At 50.9% G+C, this 16,886-nt stretch overlaps 1 protein-coding gene across 3 annotated transcripts in view; it reads left to right on the forward strand.

Annotated features, from left to right (window-relative positions):
* Positions 1–15,401, forward strand: part of VTI1A (vesicle transport through interaction with t-SNAREs 1A) — a 326,845-nt gene extending 311,444 nt beyond the window's left edge. For 2 of the 3 annotated variants that reach the window (XM_079793566.1, XM_079793565.1), the window contains exon 8: positions 5,534–15,401. Coding sequence is in view for 1 of the 3 variants with exons in the window: in XM_079793565.1 (XP_079649691.1) it covers positions 5,534–5,627 (94 nt within the window). In the remaining 2 variants the exon portion in view is untranslated. The remainder of the gene's footprint in view (positions 1–5,533) is intronic. The other variant, XR_013814740.1, reaches the window with a different exon arrangement.
* The last annotated feature ends 1,485 nt before the right edge of the window (positions 15,402–16,886 follow it).

Genomic DNA, 16,886 nt, shown 5'->3' on the forward strand with positions numbered 1-16,886 from the left:
TTCTTGACTTTCCAGGAAAAAAAATCCTCAAAGGATTCTATCTGGCGTGGTTGGGGCATGCCAATTCCTAAACAAAGGATTGTGCAGGAATAGAGAGCTGTAAGTAGCTGGATCTGCCTGGGTCATATGTCCACCTGTGGCATTATAGACTGGGGTAAGCCCCCTTGAGTTTCTGGGCTGAGGCTGGAGATTCCTCCCAAAGATGCAAGCCCTATAAGAACCTGGATGGGCATCATCAGGTGGCACAATAACCACACAGCTCCAGCTCAGAGGTAGCCATGTGCCCAGCTTTGAAATTAAAGTTAGTGTTAGAGGCGGACAACAAAGCACCATTTTCTCTCACTCCTGTTTTTTATTTCTTTTGACTAACATTGAATCGGATCTAGACCTTGGAGAGCCTTTCCCTGGGCGCTTGTTTTGGGGGAGTTTCCTGAGAGACACAGGTATAGGTTCCTTTGCACTCATGGCTGCTAATTGCCCTGCCCATTGTTGCTGTCCTGTCAGAACCCCAAGGTGGGCATCATTATTCAGGCCTGGGCAGCCAGGCAGGAGAAGCATGTCCAGGACGGGCACTGAGCCTGTGGAGTGTCACGCGCTCTCCAACTAATGAATGCAGGCTTGTGAAGGGTTTGGACACTGCTGGCATCCTTAATGGAGGGTGGCTAGTAGCTCACTCCCAACTCTGTGCTTGTCTACAAGCAACACTGGGAAACCAGGAAGAGTACCACATGAGCCTTCAGGGAACACGTGGAGGTGGAGACTCGCACTCACTCATTCAGCAAATTTAAGAATACCTATGCCAAGCTTTGTTTTTGGCTTTGGGAATGTAAAAGACAAAGGAGATTCAAACCCTGGAAGGTCCACTTGTTATTGGAGAACGCTGCATAGAAACAGAAAATCCTGAATCTCTACGGTAAGTGTCGTGGTCAAGAGATGCACAGGGAAACGTAAGAGCAAGAGGGGCATGGTCAGGAAATTCTTCTTGGGGGAAATAGATCAAAGACTTGGGTTTCGAATCAGGGTGAATCCACCAAAAAAAAAAAAAATGCTTTTTGGTTGCAAATAACAGGAGAACAAACTCAAACTGACTTGAAAACTAAAGTTAATTTATTTTCTCATATAATTCAAAGTTCAAAGGAAGGGTGGTTTGATGAAGATGTTCATCGTGTCTTCAGGACTGAGATGCCATTCTTTCAGTCCGCTGTCCTCTGTGGCTCAGTTTCTTTCTTAGGCTGGTTTTCCTCATGGAGACTAAGTGGCTGCAGCAGATCCAGGCTAACACCCATCACCACACGGTCCAGATGACCCAGTATTGCAGTCAGAGCTTCTGAGACTCACTCTATTGGACTGGCTGAATCACGTGCCTGCTCCAGTCTGTGGCCAAGGGCATGGAAAGACACTGACTGTCTTAGCCTACGTCACAGCTCTGCCCCTGGAGGAGGGCTAGTGTCAACTGTGTGGAATGAATAAATAAATGCAATGACCTTATCTGCTCTACATGGTGAGCAGAGTGCCTAGGTGAGCCTTCTGAAACATCATCATTGGAAACTCCATAGTCTCTAATGGGAGGTGTTATGATCAAATATGGACCCAAGAGGATCCCAGCTATTGAAAACAAGAAGCAAAAGCCCATTTCTGAAAGGAAAGAAGTCCTACCAACCCTCATCATAGCTGGGCTTCTGGAATACATTAAATCAGAGCCTCACTTGGCTGGCCAAACACCCCATCTTGTTGGAGAAGGGAGGCAGTAGTGTATCAGTCAGGATAGCTTACATCATGCTGTGGTGACAAACAACCCCCAAATCTCATTCGTTTAATATACATCCCCAGTGAGTCCAGGTGAGTCTCCAGGGCAATGGCCCTCCATGCGATGACTCCGGGATTCAGAGAGAGGGGGGATCTCCACTATCCTGTAACTGCGCTCCTAGGACCTACAGCCTCCTAAATCAGAACAGCAAGGGACCAAACACTGGAACTGACACCCAGCACTTTTGCTCACATTTCATTGACTAAAACAAGTCACATGGCCTCACTGAACATCAAGGGATGGGCAAGGGAGTCTGTGCCTGGAAATAGAGAACTGGATATTGGCGAATGCTGGTAACGCCTGCTGCAGTGGGACTCCAGGGCTCCTGAAGCAAGAGCAGAGAGCTGTGCCAGGTGCCTCGCTGGCCGACTGCACGTTAACCAGTCTTCTGTGCCGGGGCTGCCACACACAGCTGCTTGGTGCCAGCGGAGGAGGAGACTGGCAATGGAAAGATTGGCCCCTCCCTGGGTTCCTGCACAGGATCCGTAGTTTCAATAGTACTTTGTGAGTTCAGCCTCAAAGTAAATGGTTAATTCATCTTGTATCAACAGCACTGTGATTCATAATGTAAACTTGGAGAATCCTTGATGTTTTTGCGCCCACATTCCTTTTAATTTGGCTCTGCATTCTTTTAAAGCCACAGTGTGCTCACTTAATAGAATGCAGCATGCAAATGCACAAGTTTTTGCCTGGAGGCAATTTAGCCTGGCTGGTTCAATGGATGTCTTCTTTCAAGTGTATATTTTTTTCTTAAATTATTTACTGGGTAAACACACTTTGCATTTTCAAAAGGGAGATTAAGGCTGCTTGCTGCTTACCTAGTTGAACATAAATCCCACCCACCGCCCCTGCCCCCAAAGTTAAGAAGGAAGATACATACCCTGGGCTTCCCCAAAGTTTCTTCTCTGGCTCACTAGCTGGGAACCCCTCTTCCTGGCTGTTTTTCAGATGCTCTCCAAACTCTGCCTCCCTTTCTGCTCTGCCCACAGCAATACCTGCCAGCAGCCCCTGGCTTGTCAGGCTTCCTCCCAAAAGGGGCCCAGCAATGGCAGCCTTTGTCCTCCCTACCCCCAGATGGGTTCAGTCCTGTTTACTTAAGGGCCCAACCGCTCATTTTTCTGGTCCTGAGAGATGCTGTATCTTCCCAACACTTTTGAGATCCAAAGCTGGGTTGATGGCCTGGCCAGCCTTTGGTTTGAAAGCAAATGCTCTCACCTGCCGACCTCTCCCACCGCCCACACACGCCTCACTTCCCTGAGGACCAGCCTTCTCCTAGCTCCGCAGGGGAGACCCAGCAGTGCTCTGAGAATGCATGGTGGTATGAAATTCCATCTCTGGGGGACTTCAACTTTAACTTCAGCCTTTTCTACGCAGACTCCCTGAGGTTTTCCTGCAAATTAAATTTGCACGGATCTTCATTCTCCCTTGAATGGAAGGATGGCAATTGTAGGGCTGCGCTCATTCATTATCATCCTGGGGACAGTTCTGTGTCAGTATCTGTGACATGCGCTGGGGCTGGAGAGGTGACTGTGGACCCACCGAGGAGGGAGTGGGCAATTGGATCCTTCTGATGGTCTGTGACCCAGGTCGCCCGTCTTGGGATGGGGTGTCTGTGGAGTGAACTACAGATATGAGAAGCTGTTAGGGAAGGTCGCGGGTGAAGTGTACTCCTCTCTGCCCTGAGATGAGGGAAGGCTGGAGAAGAGCTGAGAATTTAGGATTCCTGTGCATTCGTTTTCTTAACGGTGCCTCAGATTCAACAAGTAACATCCACAGTTCATCTCTTACCAATGAGCATCATGGATGCCTTGGGGCCCTCACCCCACAAATAAAATGGTTGTCAACCAAGAGACATGCTACCGAATAGTACTTACAGTAGAATTTTAAAGAGTTTTCATGCTTTTAATCTGTTTCACTGCTGAGTTTCAATTTTGCTGATTTCCTTTGCAAGTCTGATGCGGGTGACTGTGGTAAATAGAGATTGCGACAGTGACTTGGGCAAACAGGATGTGTAGGGACTGTTCTGAAGGCTCCTGCCCCTTCCAGAGAAAAGGGGGGGAAATCCATTTGGGTTTTAAATCAAGCTACCAACTAGCACCGATCGGTGTTCACAATTAGCCCCACTGTAACAAGCCGAGAAGCCCTGTCCCTGTTTATTTTGGGGGTGGAGAATCTCCCTGCCTCCTGAGTAAACATGGCCTGTGAAGTCTGAATTAGCTGTCATCGCAGAAGAATTAATGTCGGGGCGCAGCCTTTCTAGTGGGGAAGGGGAGAAATAAACGAGACAGATCTTAGCCGAGCCGGACGTGATGAATGAGGACCGAGCGGATCATTCATCTCCTTCCAGGAAAGTGGACACAGGCACTAAAGCAGTTTTGCGGAAGACGTGTCAGCAAATGTGATCATTTTGTAACCTGTCAGGAGGAGAGGGAGCTAGTCCTTCCAGGGGGCAAAAGGGAGTGGGCCTGTCTGATGTGACGGTCTCTATCCATCCATTTAGGTTTGGGCAAGAAGGGGGTGGGCAAGGAGGAATCCGACTGAAACCACGGGGGTGTCGCCATCCTTCCAAGGAGGCAAGGCAGCCAGAGCTAGAAAAGGCTGCGGCCATCCCGCAAAGATTTCTCCTGGGAGATGGGGAGGAGGAGGGTAGGGGGTCTCTGTTAAACGGGGCGCCAGGCCAGTCCCACCTATGGAAGCCCAGTCCAGTGATCTGTGTCTACCTAAGACAGCAGACCTTTATGTGCTTCATATTTGGAGGATGGACCGATGGGGTTTGCTGTAGTGTCTTTGCGGTGTGGACAGCCAGCTAGACCGCCAAGCACTCTGTCTCTATTTTTGTGTGGTTGGTTCTGTGGGAATGAGCGTGGGCGAGGCTCTTTGACCTCAGTTCCCTTTGAAAGTCTCCACAAAGCATTCTGATGTTCGACCTCTTTTCTCAGAATGAGGTGGCAAATTATGAAACACCTCTATCGGAAGCTCTCTGCAGGCATCTTGGAGCCGGTGCCTCCGCTCCGATTCCCCTCAGTTCCCTGTTCCCCATCAGCATTTGGCAAAGCCAGAGCAGAGGGGGTTGGAGTCCCCGGAGATGAGGGCCCACCAACCCAAACCCCCCGAGGCACCCGGGTACTTGGTGCTGTTTCTCATTTCCACCCCCTTTCGCTGTGGAGCAAATGGAACGTTTCCTCTTGGCGTCACAGCGCGTGAGCCCCAGTGACAGGTGATGGTTTCACAGCCTGAACTGCAAGCTTGACACTTGCTTCTTAATCCTGTCCTTTTCGTCCTAAGTCTCTCTTTTCCTGTTCCCCAGGTGTTTTTGTACAGGTAAGGACCTCACTGACATATGTTTCCTGGGAGTCTATTACCTTAACGGAAACACTGCAAAAAAAAAAAAAATGAGGCTCGTCTCACATGTTCAATTAAAAAGAGATGCTCTCAGGGGCCCTCGATCACTTACAGGTGCCACATGGCACTCCGCACCTAGAAAGCCATTCGGTTTGCAGCATGTCTCCAGGTAGAGCGTGGCGATCGCTGTGGAGTTGTTCGTTTTCTTGTGGATCCTTTGTAGAACCAAAAAGCTGTGTGGTCACACACACACATACACACACACTCTAGTCTCGCCGCCCCGGCCTGTGAAGCCATCGTTTGATTAGCCAACTTGATCTTGGACGAGCTTTGTCGGCATGTGCTCCGATCACCTGAGTTTCTCTCTCCTTTGCTGTCTCCTAGGATCATCCAGAACCGCGTCCTGGTCGTCGTGCTGGCTGTCATCCTGGTCATCACCATCCTGATGGCGATCACATTCTCCATCAGAGGACACTGATGTATCGGCGGGTCCTTGATAAACAGCAACGGCGGCTCGTGCTGAGTAATTAAGACAAAATGGTCACATGAATCATTCTTTCGCGCTGACAGGCCCCGAATGACCCTCCCTCCCTCTCACCACTGTTCAGCCGGAGTGCAAAGAGTGTAAAAATATTTTTATTCTTGTTTGCATGTGGGTTGGTTTCCTTTCCTAGGTTTTCTTCGCCCAGATGTGTGTTTGTGTAGGGCAAGGTGAGGCCTTATTTGCCATTTTGGTCCTTCCACCTACTGACCAAAATAGCCTTGGTGACATTCTTCCGTGCCCCGTGGACATGTCAGGGGTCACGGCTTGGGAGAGGGCATAATGAGTCTGTCACGGGGCTTGTGATGGGCTGCACTGTTTGTCACACATCTCTTGTCACCGAATTGCCCTTGTGTGATGTCCGAGGATCAAAATGCAGAGAGAAAAGCAGGGAACGGAGCAGTGACGGGCTTCGGCACACCAGCCCTGTTCCTACCCCAGCACAATGAACGTAGTCAGCCCGCCTGAGTGCTTTCATTGTAAAGGTGGGTTTCAACGTCAGCTGGGCAGGAAATTGACTTAGCACTTTCTCTGTTTTTCTACGCATAATTTTCTCTTTTTTTCTTTTTTTTTTTTTTTTTTTACACCCAGGATTATTTTTGCTGAGCCTGCCCAATGTCCACTTTTCACAACTTTGATTACTGGCTACAAGAAATGTTTCCATACCCTCCCCAAATCCCAGACTCCCCAGATTTTGCTGGCAGCGTGAGCCCTGGCACCGTATTTAATTGTGACCCCCTCTCCCCTGACCTGTGTAAGCACTCCTGTATCCTTTCGGTTTTAATATTTGCACTGCCAAAAGCAGCCCTCAGACATGCGAAAGGTCTGACAAGGTTCTCTCCACATCCATTCCAGTATGTAAAGAGAACATGAATATTTCAGGAAGAGCAAGAACATGACTCCGTCAGAGTGAAATTTCAAATGTGATTATAAATAAGGTAGAGTCCTATAGGGGGATCCACTAGGAATAAACTTCACGGAAAATGGGCGATAACCTCCTTTAAAGGAAAGGTATCGCCGCGTGTTGCAAAAAGACAGCTTGGGTTTTTCACTAACAAATGTCAGCATCGCCTTCCTGAATTCACGATGTATTCAAACCTCTAACAGGCTTTGTGATCTTCTCTGGTTTCTTTCTGTCCGAGGTAACGGGGAATTGCGTTCAGAATGAGTTCATTTGCGATGAGCTTCCAGTTGCCCAAGCTGAGGTCATTTTCCCCCTAGTCATGAAGCAAAATATGTTTTTCTTTAAGACTTCATAGGCACTTACAGGGTCCGCACTATCTTTTGAATATAATTGGGAGCTTTGAGCCCTTGAAAAGCAAGCCTGTTCTCTTCATAAAAAATGCTAACCACCTGTGCACATGGATGGAGCTCGCCTCGGTGCAGCACGTAATATATCCCGCGCCCCCCCCCCCAACCCCCCAACGCAGAAGAGAACCCTTATGGTGAAGGGAGGAAATGCAGAATGGCAAAATCCGCCGGAGAACTCGTGTTCAGATAAATCATTTAGGATCGTGTACATAGAGCTGCAGCCTTTACTGTGCGGGGATGGGTGAGATTTGGGCAGGGCGAGGTAGGACGGTGGAGGAGTGGGAAGGCTCTGCTGATTTTCCCGTCGGCATAAAGGATCCATCTCAGCGAGGATCTTTTATTCTGATAACGGAATTCTGCATGTGCTAAACACAGAGAGGAAACCTTGAAAAAGCAAGGAAACAAACAACCCGCTTCCTTCTCGCTCGGAAACACTCGTGGTGGGGAGGGAGCCTCCAGCCCTTCTTCCTTCCTTCGAAACTGTTGGTCTTCCTTCTCTCAAGCACGTCACCAGGTCTCCAGCTGCATCTCAGACGCCAGACCCTCCCAGGCCACGCAGCGAGCCAGGTTGATCTGATCACCCCAACTTGCCAGCTCCTACATGTTTCACTAAAACCTGTGCTCATGCTGAAGTAGATGAAGGAAGGAGTATGTTGCTCATCTCTCAGTGACCTTCTCTTTGGGGTTCTCTTGATCAGCTCTTACCTGAGATTTTGCCCCAATTCAGCCTTGAGAGCGGGAAAGATATGAACAGATAACCCTTGGCCAAACAGCCCCATCAAACGCCCCTTGAGAACCACCCGAGCCCCGAGTAGTGAGCGCCTAGTAGGAAGCTGGTCTGAAGGTCCCTTGAATTCCGTGCCGGGCCCTCCTGGGCGCTGTGGGAGAGGCTCAAAGGAGCCCTAAGACAGACAGATTGTCCTCTTCCTTCCACACTCCACCGGGGAAGGAAGAAAGCCCACACACAATCAAAGGTTCCAGGAACTTAATACGTAGACCTCAACTGATCAATGGAATTAAAGTTGGGAATATTGTTTAAGATGCCTTGCGATGCGAGGTCAGGGCGGTGGGGGGGGGGGGGGGGGGCGCCGCTAGTGATGAAGACGCAGAGGAGGAAGAGAGGCGGAAGCCCCTGCCGCATGAAATTCACTGCAGACTACAGTTTCCCTGACGGAATAAATAAAGCAGATGCTGCCCTGCTCCAGAATCCAAAGCAATTTAATTAACGTCTCTTAAGTTGTAAAGAGTTTTAAATGTTCCACGTTGAAGGCAAGCGCCTGCAAAGGCGGCGGGCTTGACGTCAGCCGCCAGCCTGGGCCGGGAGGCCATTTGCGATTCTGTTTCAGGCAGGCTGGATTGTCTTATTTTGGAACCAGCGTGGTGGGGGGTTTGCTTTGCTACTGCTTCTGAGCCCCGAGCTTCAAAGGCTGAAATTAATGGTGAACAAAATTGTGCGGCGCTGGCCGTCCCACGCGGGGCAAGCCCATTGAGGGTTATCATTAAGTAAAGAAATAAAGAGGGAAAAAGCCTGCCTGTTCCAAAAACCTCATCAGATAATGACCTCCGTGATTGGGTTTCATTACCAAACCAGCATCCAGAGATTATCTACTCCAGAGAAGAAGGGAGCAGGAGAGAAAAAGAAAGAAAGGAAAGCAACTGCCTTTCTCTCTCTCTCTCTCTCTCTCTCTCTCTCTCTCTCTCTCTCTCTTTTGGCACATCTTTTCTTTAAAACTGTCAGATCATTTCAGTATTTCAAATCCGAGGAAAACAGCCTGCCTGCTGCTGTATTTGAAGTTGTAATGGTGTCAAAAAGTCACGACTGACTGACAGCCATCAGTCCCAGAGGGGCTCATTAAATCATAAAAACTTGACAAGGAAATAATTGCGCATCGCCAGCAACTTGGCGCCTGTTTAGACGGTTTTATTTTCTTTCATTATTAGTCCCCACCATTGCGTTCATTAACAAATTGCATTAAACAACTGTTAAGGGCTAATGATTTGTTTATCGCTTTTTTTATTATTATTATTTAAACATTAGCTGTGTCATGTGGTACCCCAGCAGCCTCTTGCCATCATCTGACTGAATATTTTTCCACTCGGAGCTCTGGGTACTGTTGGAATATGAAATAGATTATTCATTACTCTCCTCTTTGCCACTGATTTGGTTTCATGTAGCGTCTTCCACAGAGAAAGATGAAAACTTGTCAAAAATAGGTTATATCTTATTCGAAGGGGCAACAATAGCAGCAGGTACAGGCACACTTTAATATTTAATTAAGGTTGATGTTAACCCCTTTAAATGACTTTTGCTGTAAGTTCCATTCAAATGCAGAAGAGAAAAATAATTGTTCTTAATTTGCAACCTGTTCAGCAGGCACTCTTCATGGTGTTAGCTGGAAATTTAGACCAGAATTGTTAAATAATGAAATTTCCCATCATAAATATTTATGGCCATTTGTCTACGTAGTTGAGAACACACTACAAGCGATGATTTCCTCATCTCCTTGGTTTGAACTGCGAGCCCAGTGGGTCACTCAGTGTTGGGGAGTGGAGATGGCTTTCTTGGGAGAATGTGTATCCCAAGCCAAGGACCGTGGGTTGGCTGTGACTGGGGCTGGTTTCTAAGGAACCACTGTGAGTCCCGGGTCTCTGGTCCACCTGCCTCCCCCTTCAGCGGAGTGTGTGGTTGAGGACTGTGGTCTGGAGTGAGAGTAGGCAGAGGCTTCTTAATAGGACTTGTGTGTCCGGGTCGCTGGTGCAGGGAGGGTGTGATGAGAGCACGTCTGGGTGTCTCCGTGTAGGCCATGAGCTCATTGCAAACAGAGCCTCCCTGATAGACAACGGGACCCTCCATCTTGCTCCTTCTCCGTGACTTGCCATGGGTGGAATGGTGGGCTTTGCCGTGGGCTGTAAGCTTGAGGGGAAAGTCCCACCCTCATCGTCATCCCAGGACAGGAATCAGTGGCCTTCTCCACGCTGTAACTGCGGGCCGCACTCGCCATCCTGTTAGATTCGATGAGTTGCCATGACCATGGAAGCCACTCTCGGAGGCCTAGTTCATCAGCACTTCAGGCCTGGGCATTAGGGTCAATATCAGGGAATGGGGAGCACCGTTCTCCTAGCCCGTGTCCACTCCCACCCACCCACCCACCCACCCCCGAGAGAACAGGCCCTCAGCCCCCCTGGATGTGAAGGAAGAGTGCATGTTCCTTACTCTGCACAGCATTGCCCACCAAAGACAGGTGGACCCACAGTGTGGGGGAGCCCTCACCTCCGTGGGGTGGGGCTGCTGCTGAATCAAGGGGACGTGTCAGCCGCAGACCGGTGCCTGTAAGGGGCTGAGGCTCGCCAGCCCCACTCTGGGCTCTGACCCACTGTCCCAACCCCCTCTGCTTCTCTCTGGACACAGGAAGTGGCCGAGGCCCTGGCCCTCCCGGGATGTCCCGTGGGCAGGTCAGCCTGGCCCTGTAGCAGGCACCCTGTGGGCTGGCAGATACTGGAAATCCGCCTTTAAGAATTCACTCCTTTGGTTTCTGACCTTATGCCTGGGAAATGCCGATTCCTTCTCCCTAGACAGCTTCAGCCCCGTCAGCCTCTGATCCGCCTGGGCGAGTAGCCTCCCGAGGGCGGGTTTGGGGTTTGGGGGAAGAGAGACCTACCTGGTGATTGGTCTTTGGGAGAAGGGGGAGAAGGAAAGAGGGTCCTGGTTCCCGGAACCAGCTCCCTGGAGGTTTCTCCTAGGGCTGCCACTGGATGTATTTCCGGGGACACAGCTTTGCCCTACAAGCCCCTCACACCACGGCCAGGGCACGTTCTGAGAACGCATGGGCTCTGCCAAGGAGAGGTCACTGCTCGAGGGTCCTCTGCCGGTCCAAGCAGAGCTCTTGCTGAAGCAGAGGAGAGAACAGGGAGGCAGGAGGAGGAGTTAGAACAGGGGGGGGAGTTAGATCGCTCGCCTCAGTGAGCTGCTCCAGCCTAGTCTCGTCCAGAGCCCCGCTGAGGGTGAGAGGAGGCCACGGCCGTCACAGTGCACAGTGAGGCATGGGGGGAAGAACCCAAAAGGAATAAATAGTCTGTGCCCTGAGCCAACCCTCCCCACGCTGCGCCACCGGGGGTCTTGGCACAGCGGCGACACTGGCACCATCAGAGCCTTTCTCTTCTCTTCTGTCTCCTCTTCTTCACCCAAGCCCACCCCTCCTGAGAAATTACAGAGCAAGGAGAGCTAGATGGCTTCCGTGAGCTCATTGTCCCCAAGACTTCTAAATAATCCAGCCTTCCCCTGTTTGCAGCACGGGAGGTGTAACCAGAATTATTCACCCAGTCAATAAATATTTATTAAGCATCTACTACGTACCAGGCCCCAAAGACACATGGTAAAACAGATAGATAAGAAAACAAGCAAGGTAGCCCCACAGCCCCGGGGCTGGAGGTCAGAGAGCTATTTTCCTTCCCAGTGTGCTGACTTGCTGTGTGATCCCAGGGCATGGAGGTCATGTGGGGATCTGCTTCTGCTGCCTTCCATCGCTACCCTGTGAGGCCCACCCCATCTCCATGACTTGCCCGGCCAAGCCCTCTCCAGACGACAGTGCTGTGTTCATTCCTCCCAGCGGTTTCCATGACTACATTTGCAAAATTGCCCCATTGGATCCCAAGTAGGGCTGACGCTTGCCTGCCTGTGGGCAAGTCCCATCAGCACTGGCCCTTGTCCAGAGCCATCCCGGGAGAGACAGGGGACAGGAACGAGGACCATTTAGGCTGGGGCCCGGGGCTCTGGGGCTGACTCGGAGGGTTTTTTTTTCTGCTTATTAAAGGATAAAGGTTTGACTTGGCAGGCAATCGGAAACCCAAAATATCATAAAAGGGAAAAAGTTGCCGAGTGGCTAAGAGGTGCACCATGGGAGTGTGGCTGGGCTCAGCGCAAGGTGATCGCTGAGCGAACGGCGCGGGAGACGTATTTCAAAGGCTTCTCTCTCCTTCGTCTCCTCTCTCTGGGCCCCGTGCGGAAAGAGGAAGTGGAAGCCAAATCCAGATTTGGGCACATGGCTGCTTGGGCGCCCTCCCCCACACCCACCCCCCAGACAGTGGAGAAACTTTGATGTCTGGGCACGTGGCATTTGGGGACAGGAGACGCTGGGCACCCCAGCAAAGGCAGCTGCGCGTTCCAGGCCTCCAGACGGGCCTCCCTGAGCCCCTTTGTGAGGAGAGATGAAAGCCACCGAGCCGGAGAGAGCAGGGTTTGCAGATGACGAAGCGGAGGAGCTCTGTGCGGCCACCTTGGCGACAGACAGTTTGGATGGCAGACGAGCTCAGAGGCACAGGGCCCTCGCGCCGTGCAGGCTTCGGGAGCCACGGAGGCCCACCCGCTTGTGCAGATGGGGGAACGGGCTCAGAGAGGGGGGCCTTGCTCAGGATCGCCCAGCACGTCCTCGGCCAGGTCCTGGGCTTCCAGGCCGCTTCTCTCCTCCGCAGCTCCCATCACCCCGGCGGTGAGGGAAGGTTTCTGACAGAGCAAGGGTCAAGGGCCTCTGTGTGATATGGCAGCCGCTAGTGTGTGGAACCTTCTAGAAGACCGGGAGACCGGTGTCCTGAGTGGTCTTGGATGCTGGGCTGGTGTCATGGGCCTGTGACCAGTGCATGTGCACAGGCCCCTGACTCAGAGGGACCCAGGCTTGGGGATGAATGCTCTGCAGTCATTTTCTTGAAATTCTTAATAATTTTATCTTTGTAGTTGTGTTTTGTAACTAAAATGCAATGGGTCATTGGACCGTGAATGGGGTGGGGGATGCAGGGAAGGGGGGGCTTGGCGCCTCTTCTCACCTGCAGTCCTGCCTCCTCCCACCCCTGTGTCTGGGGTCTGGAGCCGCAGCTCGATAGGCTTTCCCTCGCCATCTCCACCCCCAGCTGCTTCCAGCCCGCCCCCCACCTGGGCACAGGCACGGCAGGCGCAGGATCGGGCCTGCACACCCAGAGCACTGGGGGGGGGGGGGCCATGGTGGCTGCAGTCCCTCCGGGCTGGCAGCATCAGGGCACACTCAGTGGGGTGCACTACCTCGTGTACCTAGAGCATCCTGGCACAAGGGCTACAGTGCCCCTGGGGTTACCCACCTGCTGAGGGTTGGGGAGGGGGCTGTGGAAGGGGGAGATGCCTGCTTGACCTCCTGCCCCGGGCCTGGGGCACAGCGTGTCCATCCAGCCACAGGGAAAAAGGGAACCCGGCAGAAAAAGGGAACCCACCCGCTAGCCGCAAGTGCAAAGTGCCCCTCCTCTGCAGGCAGCGCCCAGGCCTGTGGGGTCTGCACTCCCCCCTGGCAGAACCCCATTGGCCAGCCCCATGTCTGGGGGACCCCGCTCTTCCAACTTTCCTGAGTCTGGCTTAGCGCTTCGGGCCTGGTCATGGCATTCTCTTAAGACGAGCAACAAAATACAGTGGGTAACTTTGGTGATTCGCACACGTGTTAAATATTCCAATATTTGCCTTTAAAACTGGCATTGCACAATATAAACATGAATAGTAAAATCCATGCTAATCATTTGAAATTTTGACTTGACTTTGAACGACACTAGCTAGGAAATTTAAAACACGGTGACAAGTTGAAAGAGAAAGGGAGACAGACAGGCTGACTGACTGACTGACTAGGGAAGAAAGGGAAAAGCACTTTTTTCTCACGCTTTGAACAAGGGGCTCCACATCACTTTGTGGGAGTTTTTTTTTTGTTTTTTTTTTGCTTTGGAGCTCACAAATGTGGAGCCAGCCCTGCCTGGGTGAGTCACTTTCCCTCTTGGGCACCCATTTCCCTATCAGGAAACCGAACCTTCACACTGTGCCTGCCCCTCCCTGCTCACGGCACACTGAATGAGGAAAGGAGAGGGAGAGAGAGAGAGAAACATCAGTGATGAGAGAGAATCATTGACTGGCTGCCTTCTGCACGCCCCACCCTGGGGATCAAGCCCGCAACCTGGACATGTGCCCTGACTGGGAATCAAACCGTGACCTCCTGGTTCATAGATCGACGCTCAACCACTGAGCTGTGCCAGCCAGGCAGACCTTCTTTCTTAGAGGGGGGTCAGCCCGGCACATGGGTGTAACCCCACTGCTAAGACAGTCTCTCCCCCAGGTAGGTAGGTGTTGTGTCCCAAGACTTAACAGCCCCACTTAACAGCACCCAGACATACAGACTAGAGGCATCAGCCCCAGAGAGATTTAATCTGGCATCCAAGCAAGTTGTGAAACAGAAAGACGTCAGCCGGACCCCGGGTTGATCTGCGCCATCCATGTGGTTTTCCAGCGTGGCCTGGGATTTCAGCGCTCGGTGCCCAGGGGCCAGGCTTGGGTCGAGAGATGTCATCCTTTAGAGAATGATAAAAATTCCATTCCACTTCCAGGGGAAGGTACCCCCATTTCAGAATTGTTTCCAAAGCTACCATCACAGGGTCTCCAGTGCAGCTTCTGCCTTGCCTGACGTTTGAGAAGCAACTGTCCGAGGCTGAATGGGACCCAAGCAGCAGCCTGCCGAATTCTAGAACAGCGCTGGCACTTTAAGGCAACATTATGAAATGAGTGAATGAATGAATGAATGAGAGTCGTTTAGATCAAGTTGCCTCAAATGGAATCCCAACTGCATACGCACCCACGTCATTTCAGGAAAGAGGAGAAATTAGATGAACCCCATTTGGCTTCTTCGCTAGCTTTTCCCCGATCGTGGGTGATCTCTCTACCGCTTTTGAAGTTTTCGCTTTTTCAAGTTGATCTTATTTCACTTCATTGCATTTTGAGGGATGTCTCCTGGCTTCAGCTCAACTTCCTCCACACAATTCATTCGGCCTGAGAGCCACTGCAGAGTGGGATTAGAACCGGTGTAGAACATGGTCACTTTAAACAGATCCGCTAATTAATCGCTCTTCTCTGCGTAAGTGAGCAACGCCGCTCCTTCCCCGAGGAATTGCAATTTCATGGTTCCTAATGATGGTGCGATTACATTATCTGGATCACTGAGGCAGTGGGTGTCGGGAGCGGTGCTCGGAGCCTGGCTCCGGGGTCGGTTGAAATTGCTCCTAAAACCGAGGGGACGTGGGGAAGGAGTTAGAACCTCTGCTGCTCGTTGTCAATACGGCACTGCTGTTTCTTACATCTCATTCACGTCCCAGTCTCCCCCAGCTCCACGAGGCCTCGTTCCCCGGAACGTCACGACTTTTTCTGATATCCACGGGGTTGTTTTTTGTGTGCAAATCTATTTATTTGCTGTATTCCACAAAGTAATTTATTTCCAGCATTTATTTTCATTAGATCTCTTGGAAATGTGGTCCTACCTGTCGTTAGCACAAGTGATACATTTTAATCGTTGTTTCCTGGACTAACTTGTATTATTTGACGAGTTAAATAAAATGTCTAATTCCAAAGTCCGCTATGCCTGTCTTTTGCATTGGATTTATTTCTCTTACCTTCACTCTCTTTCTGGCTGAAGGGAAGTCACACATCTTCAGGCCACGCCTTGCCGCAGTTTCTGTACTCTGCACACAGGCACTGTCTTGTCTTAAATGAGGAGAGTTGGAAGGATCATGTTCAAGGTTGCCTTTGAATACAGGAGGGGTTTTTTCTTCTTCTTCTTAAACTGCTCTGGGAGATGGCTTCGCAGAGCCATCCCAGATCTGGATGTCAGCTCTGGTTCCCTCACTGGTGAGTTGGGGTAATCCGCTCACTGAGCCTCAGTTTCCTTAACTGTAAAGTGGGGGAAATACCACGGGCTCCAAGAACTGAAATGAAAATTCAGTTGGGAAACCCATGGGAAGCACCACCAGGCAGGTGATACTCCATCGCCGTCATCTCGTCCTGGCTAAGCGAGCTGCTCTTGACATCATGGTGCACAGATGCTACTGGGGGTGTTTTTTTTGTTTTGTTTTCCTTATGATTATGGCCTTAAAATACCTCAGAAATGTCTGAAATCAAGAAAAGAAACAAACTCATTTCTGTATCCATTCAAAAAACGTTAAAAATGTTTTAAGATTACCTTTCAGTCCTAGCCATCAGGCATGGCACCAGGGATTGGAAAATAGCATTGAACCTCAAAGCCGAGTCTCTGCCTCGCCCAGAGCTCCTAGGCTGGCGAGGGAGACCCAGCAGCTACCTGGAGATTGCCCACCATGGGAATGCGACCCAGCGAGACCTGGCGAGGTAAGGCAGTCTGGGTAGGTTGGGCTAATCGGAGCCTGTTCAATGCCAAGGATATGGCATTCTGAAGGAGATGGGAAGACACACTTGTAACACTGGATTGAGAATGAATGGATGGGAGAAAACTTCTATCATTCAAGGCAACCTGCTCAGCCCAGATTTCACCAACGAGGAAATTCCCCACTAAATTATCACTTGTTCCCATCGGAGGGCCTAGAGGCACCGTGGACTTCATGGGAGGAAGACAGTGGCGTCCACCCTCCTGCCAGACAGGATGGGGGCCGTGAAGAGGTGCTGAGCCACCGGCCATCCCTGCTGCCGGCACAGCGGGTGTTTCTCAGCGTCTGTGGGTGGACTGCCTGCCTCGAGCAAAACGCTTTTCTCTCTCACCGTCTCACTTGGTCTTGGAGACGCGGCCCCATCCTGCAGGCTCGCCGCGTTTGGATGCGCAGCACAGGGAAGCTGGGCCCACGGAGCCTCCAGCTGCTCTTTCAAACCCTGCAGTCCACTAAACGTGAAACTTTTGTTCAAATTTCAAGGATTTTGAGAGCCCCAGTGAATAGACTCTGCCTATTGATTTTTCCCTTACAATGACTCTTGGATAACCTATTTTCTCATTTATTTTTAAAGACAGCTCATGAGATTTCATAGCCATTCTGCCCAACCTCCTAATATCAAAATCCCTCCTTGACCCTGAAAATTGTAATTCTGCCATAGAT

Source organism: Cnephaeus nilssonii (assembly GCF_951640355.1).
Source record: "Cnephaeus nilssonii genome assembly, chromosome: 16".
Taxonomy (NCBI): Eukaryota; Metazoa; Chordata; class Mammalia; order Chiroptera; family Vespertilionidae; genus Cnephaeus; species Cnephaeus nilssonii.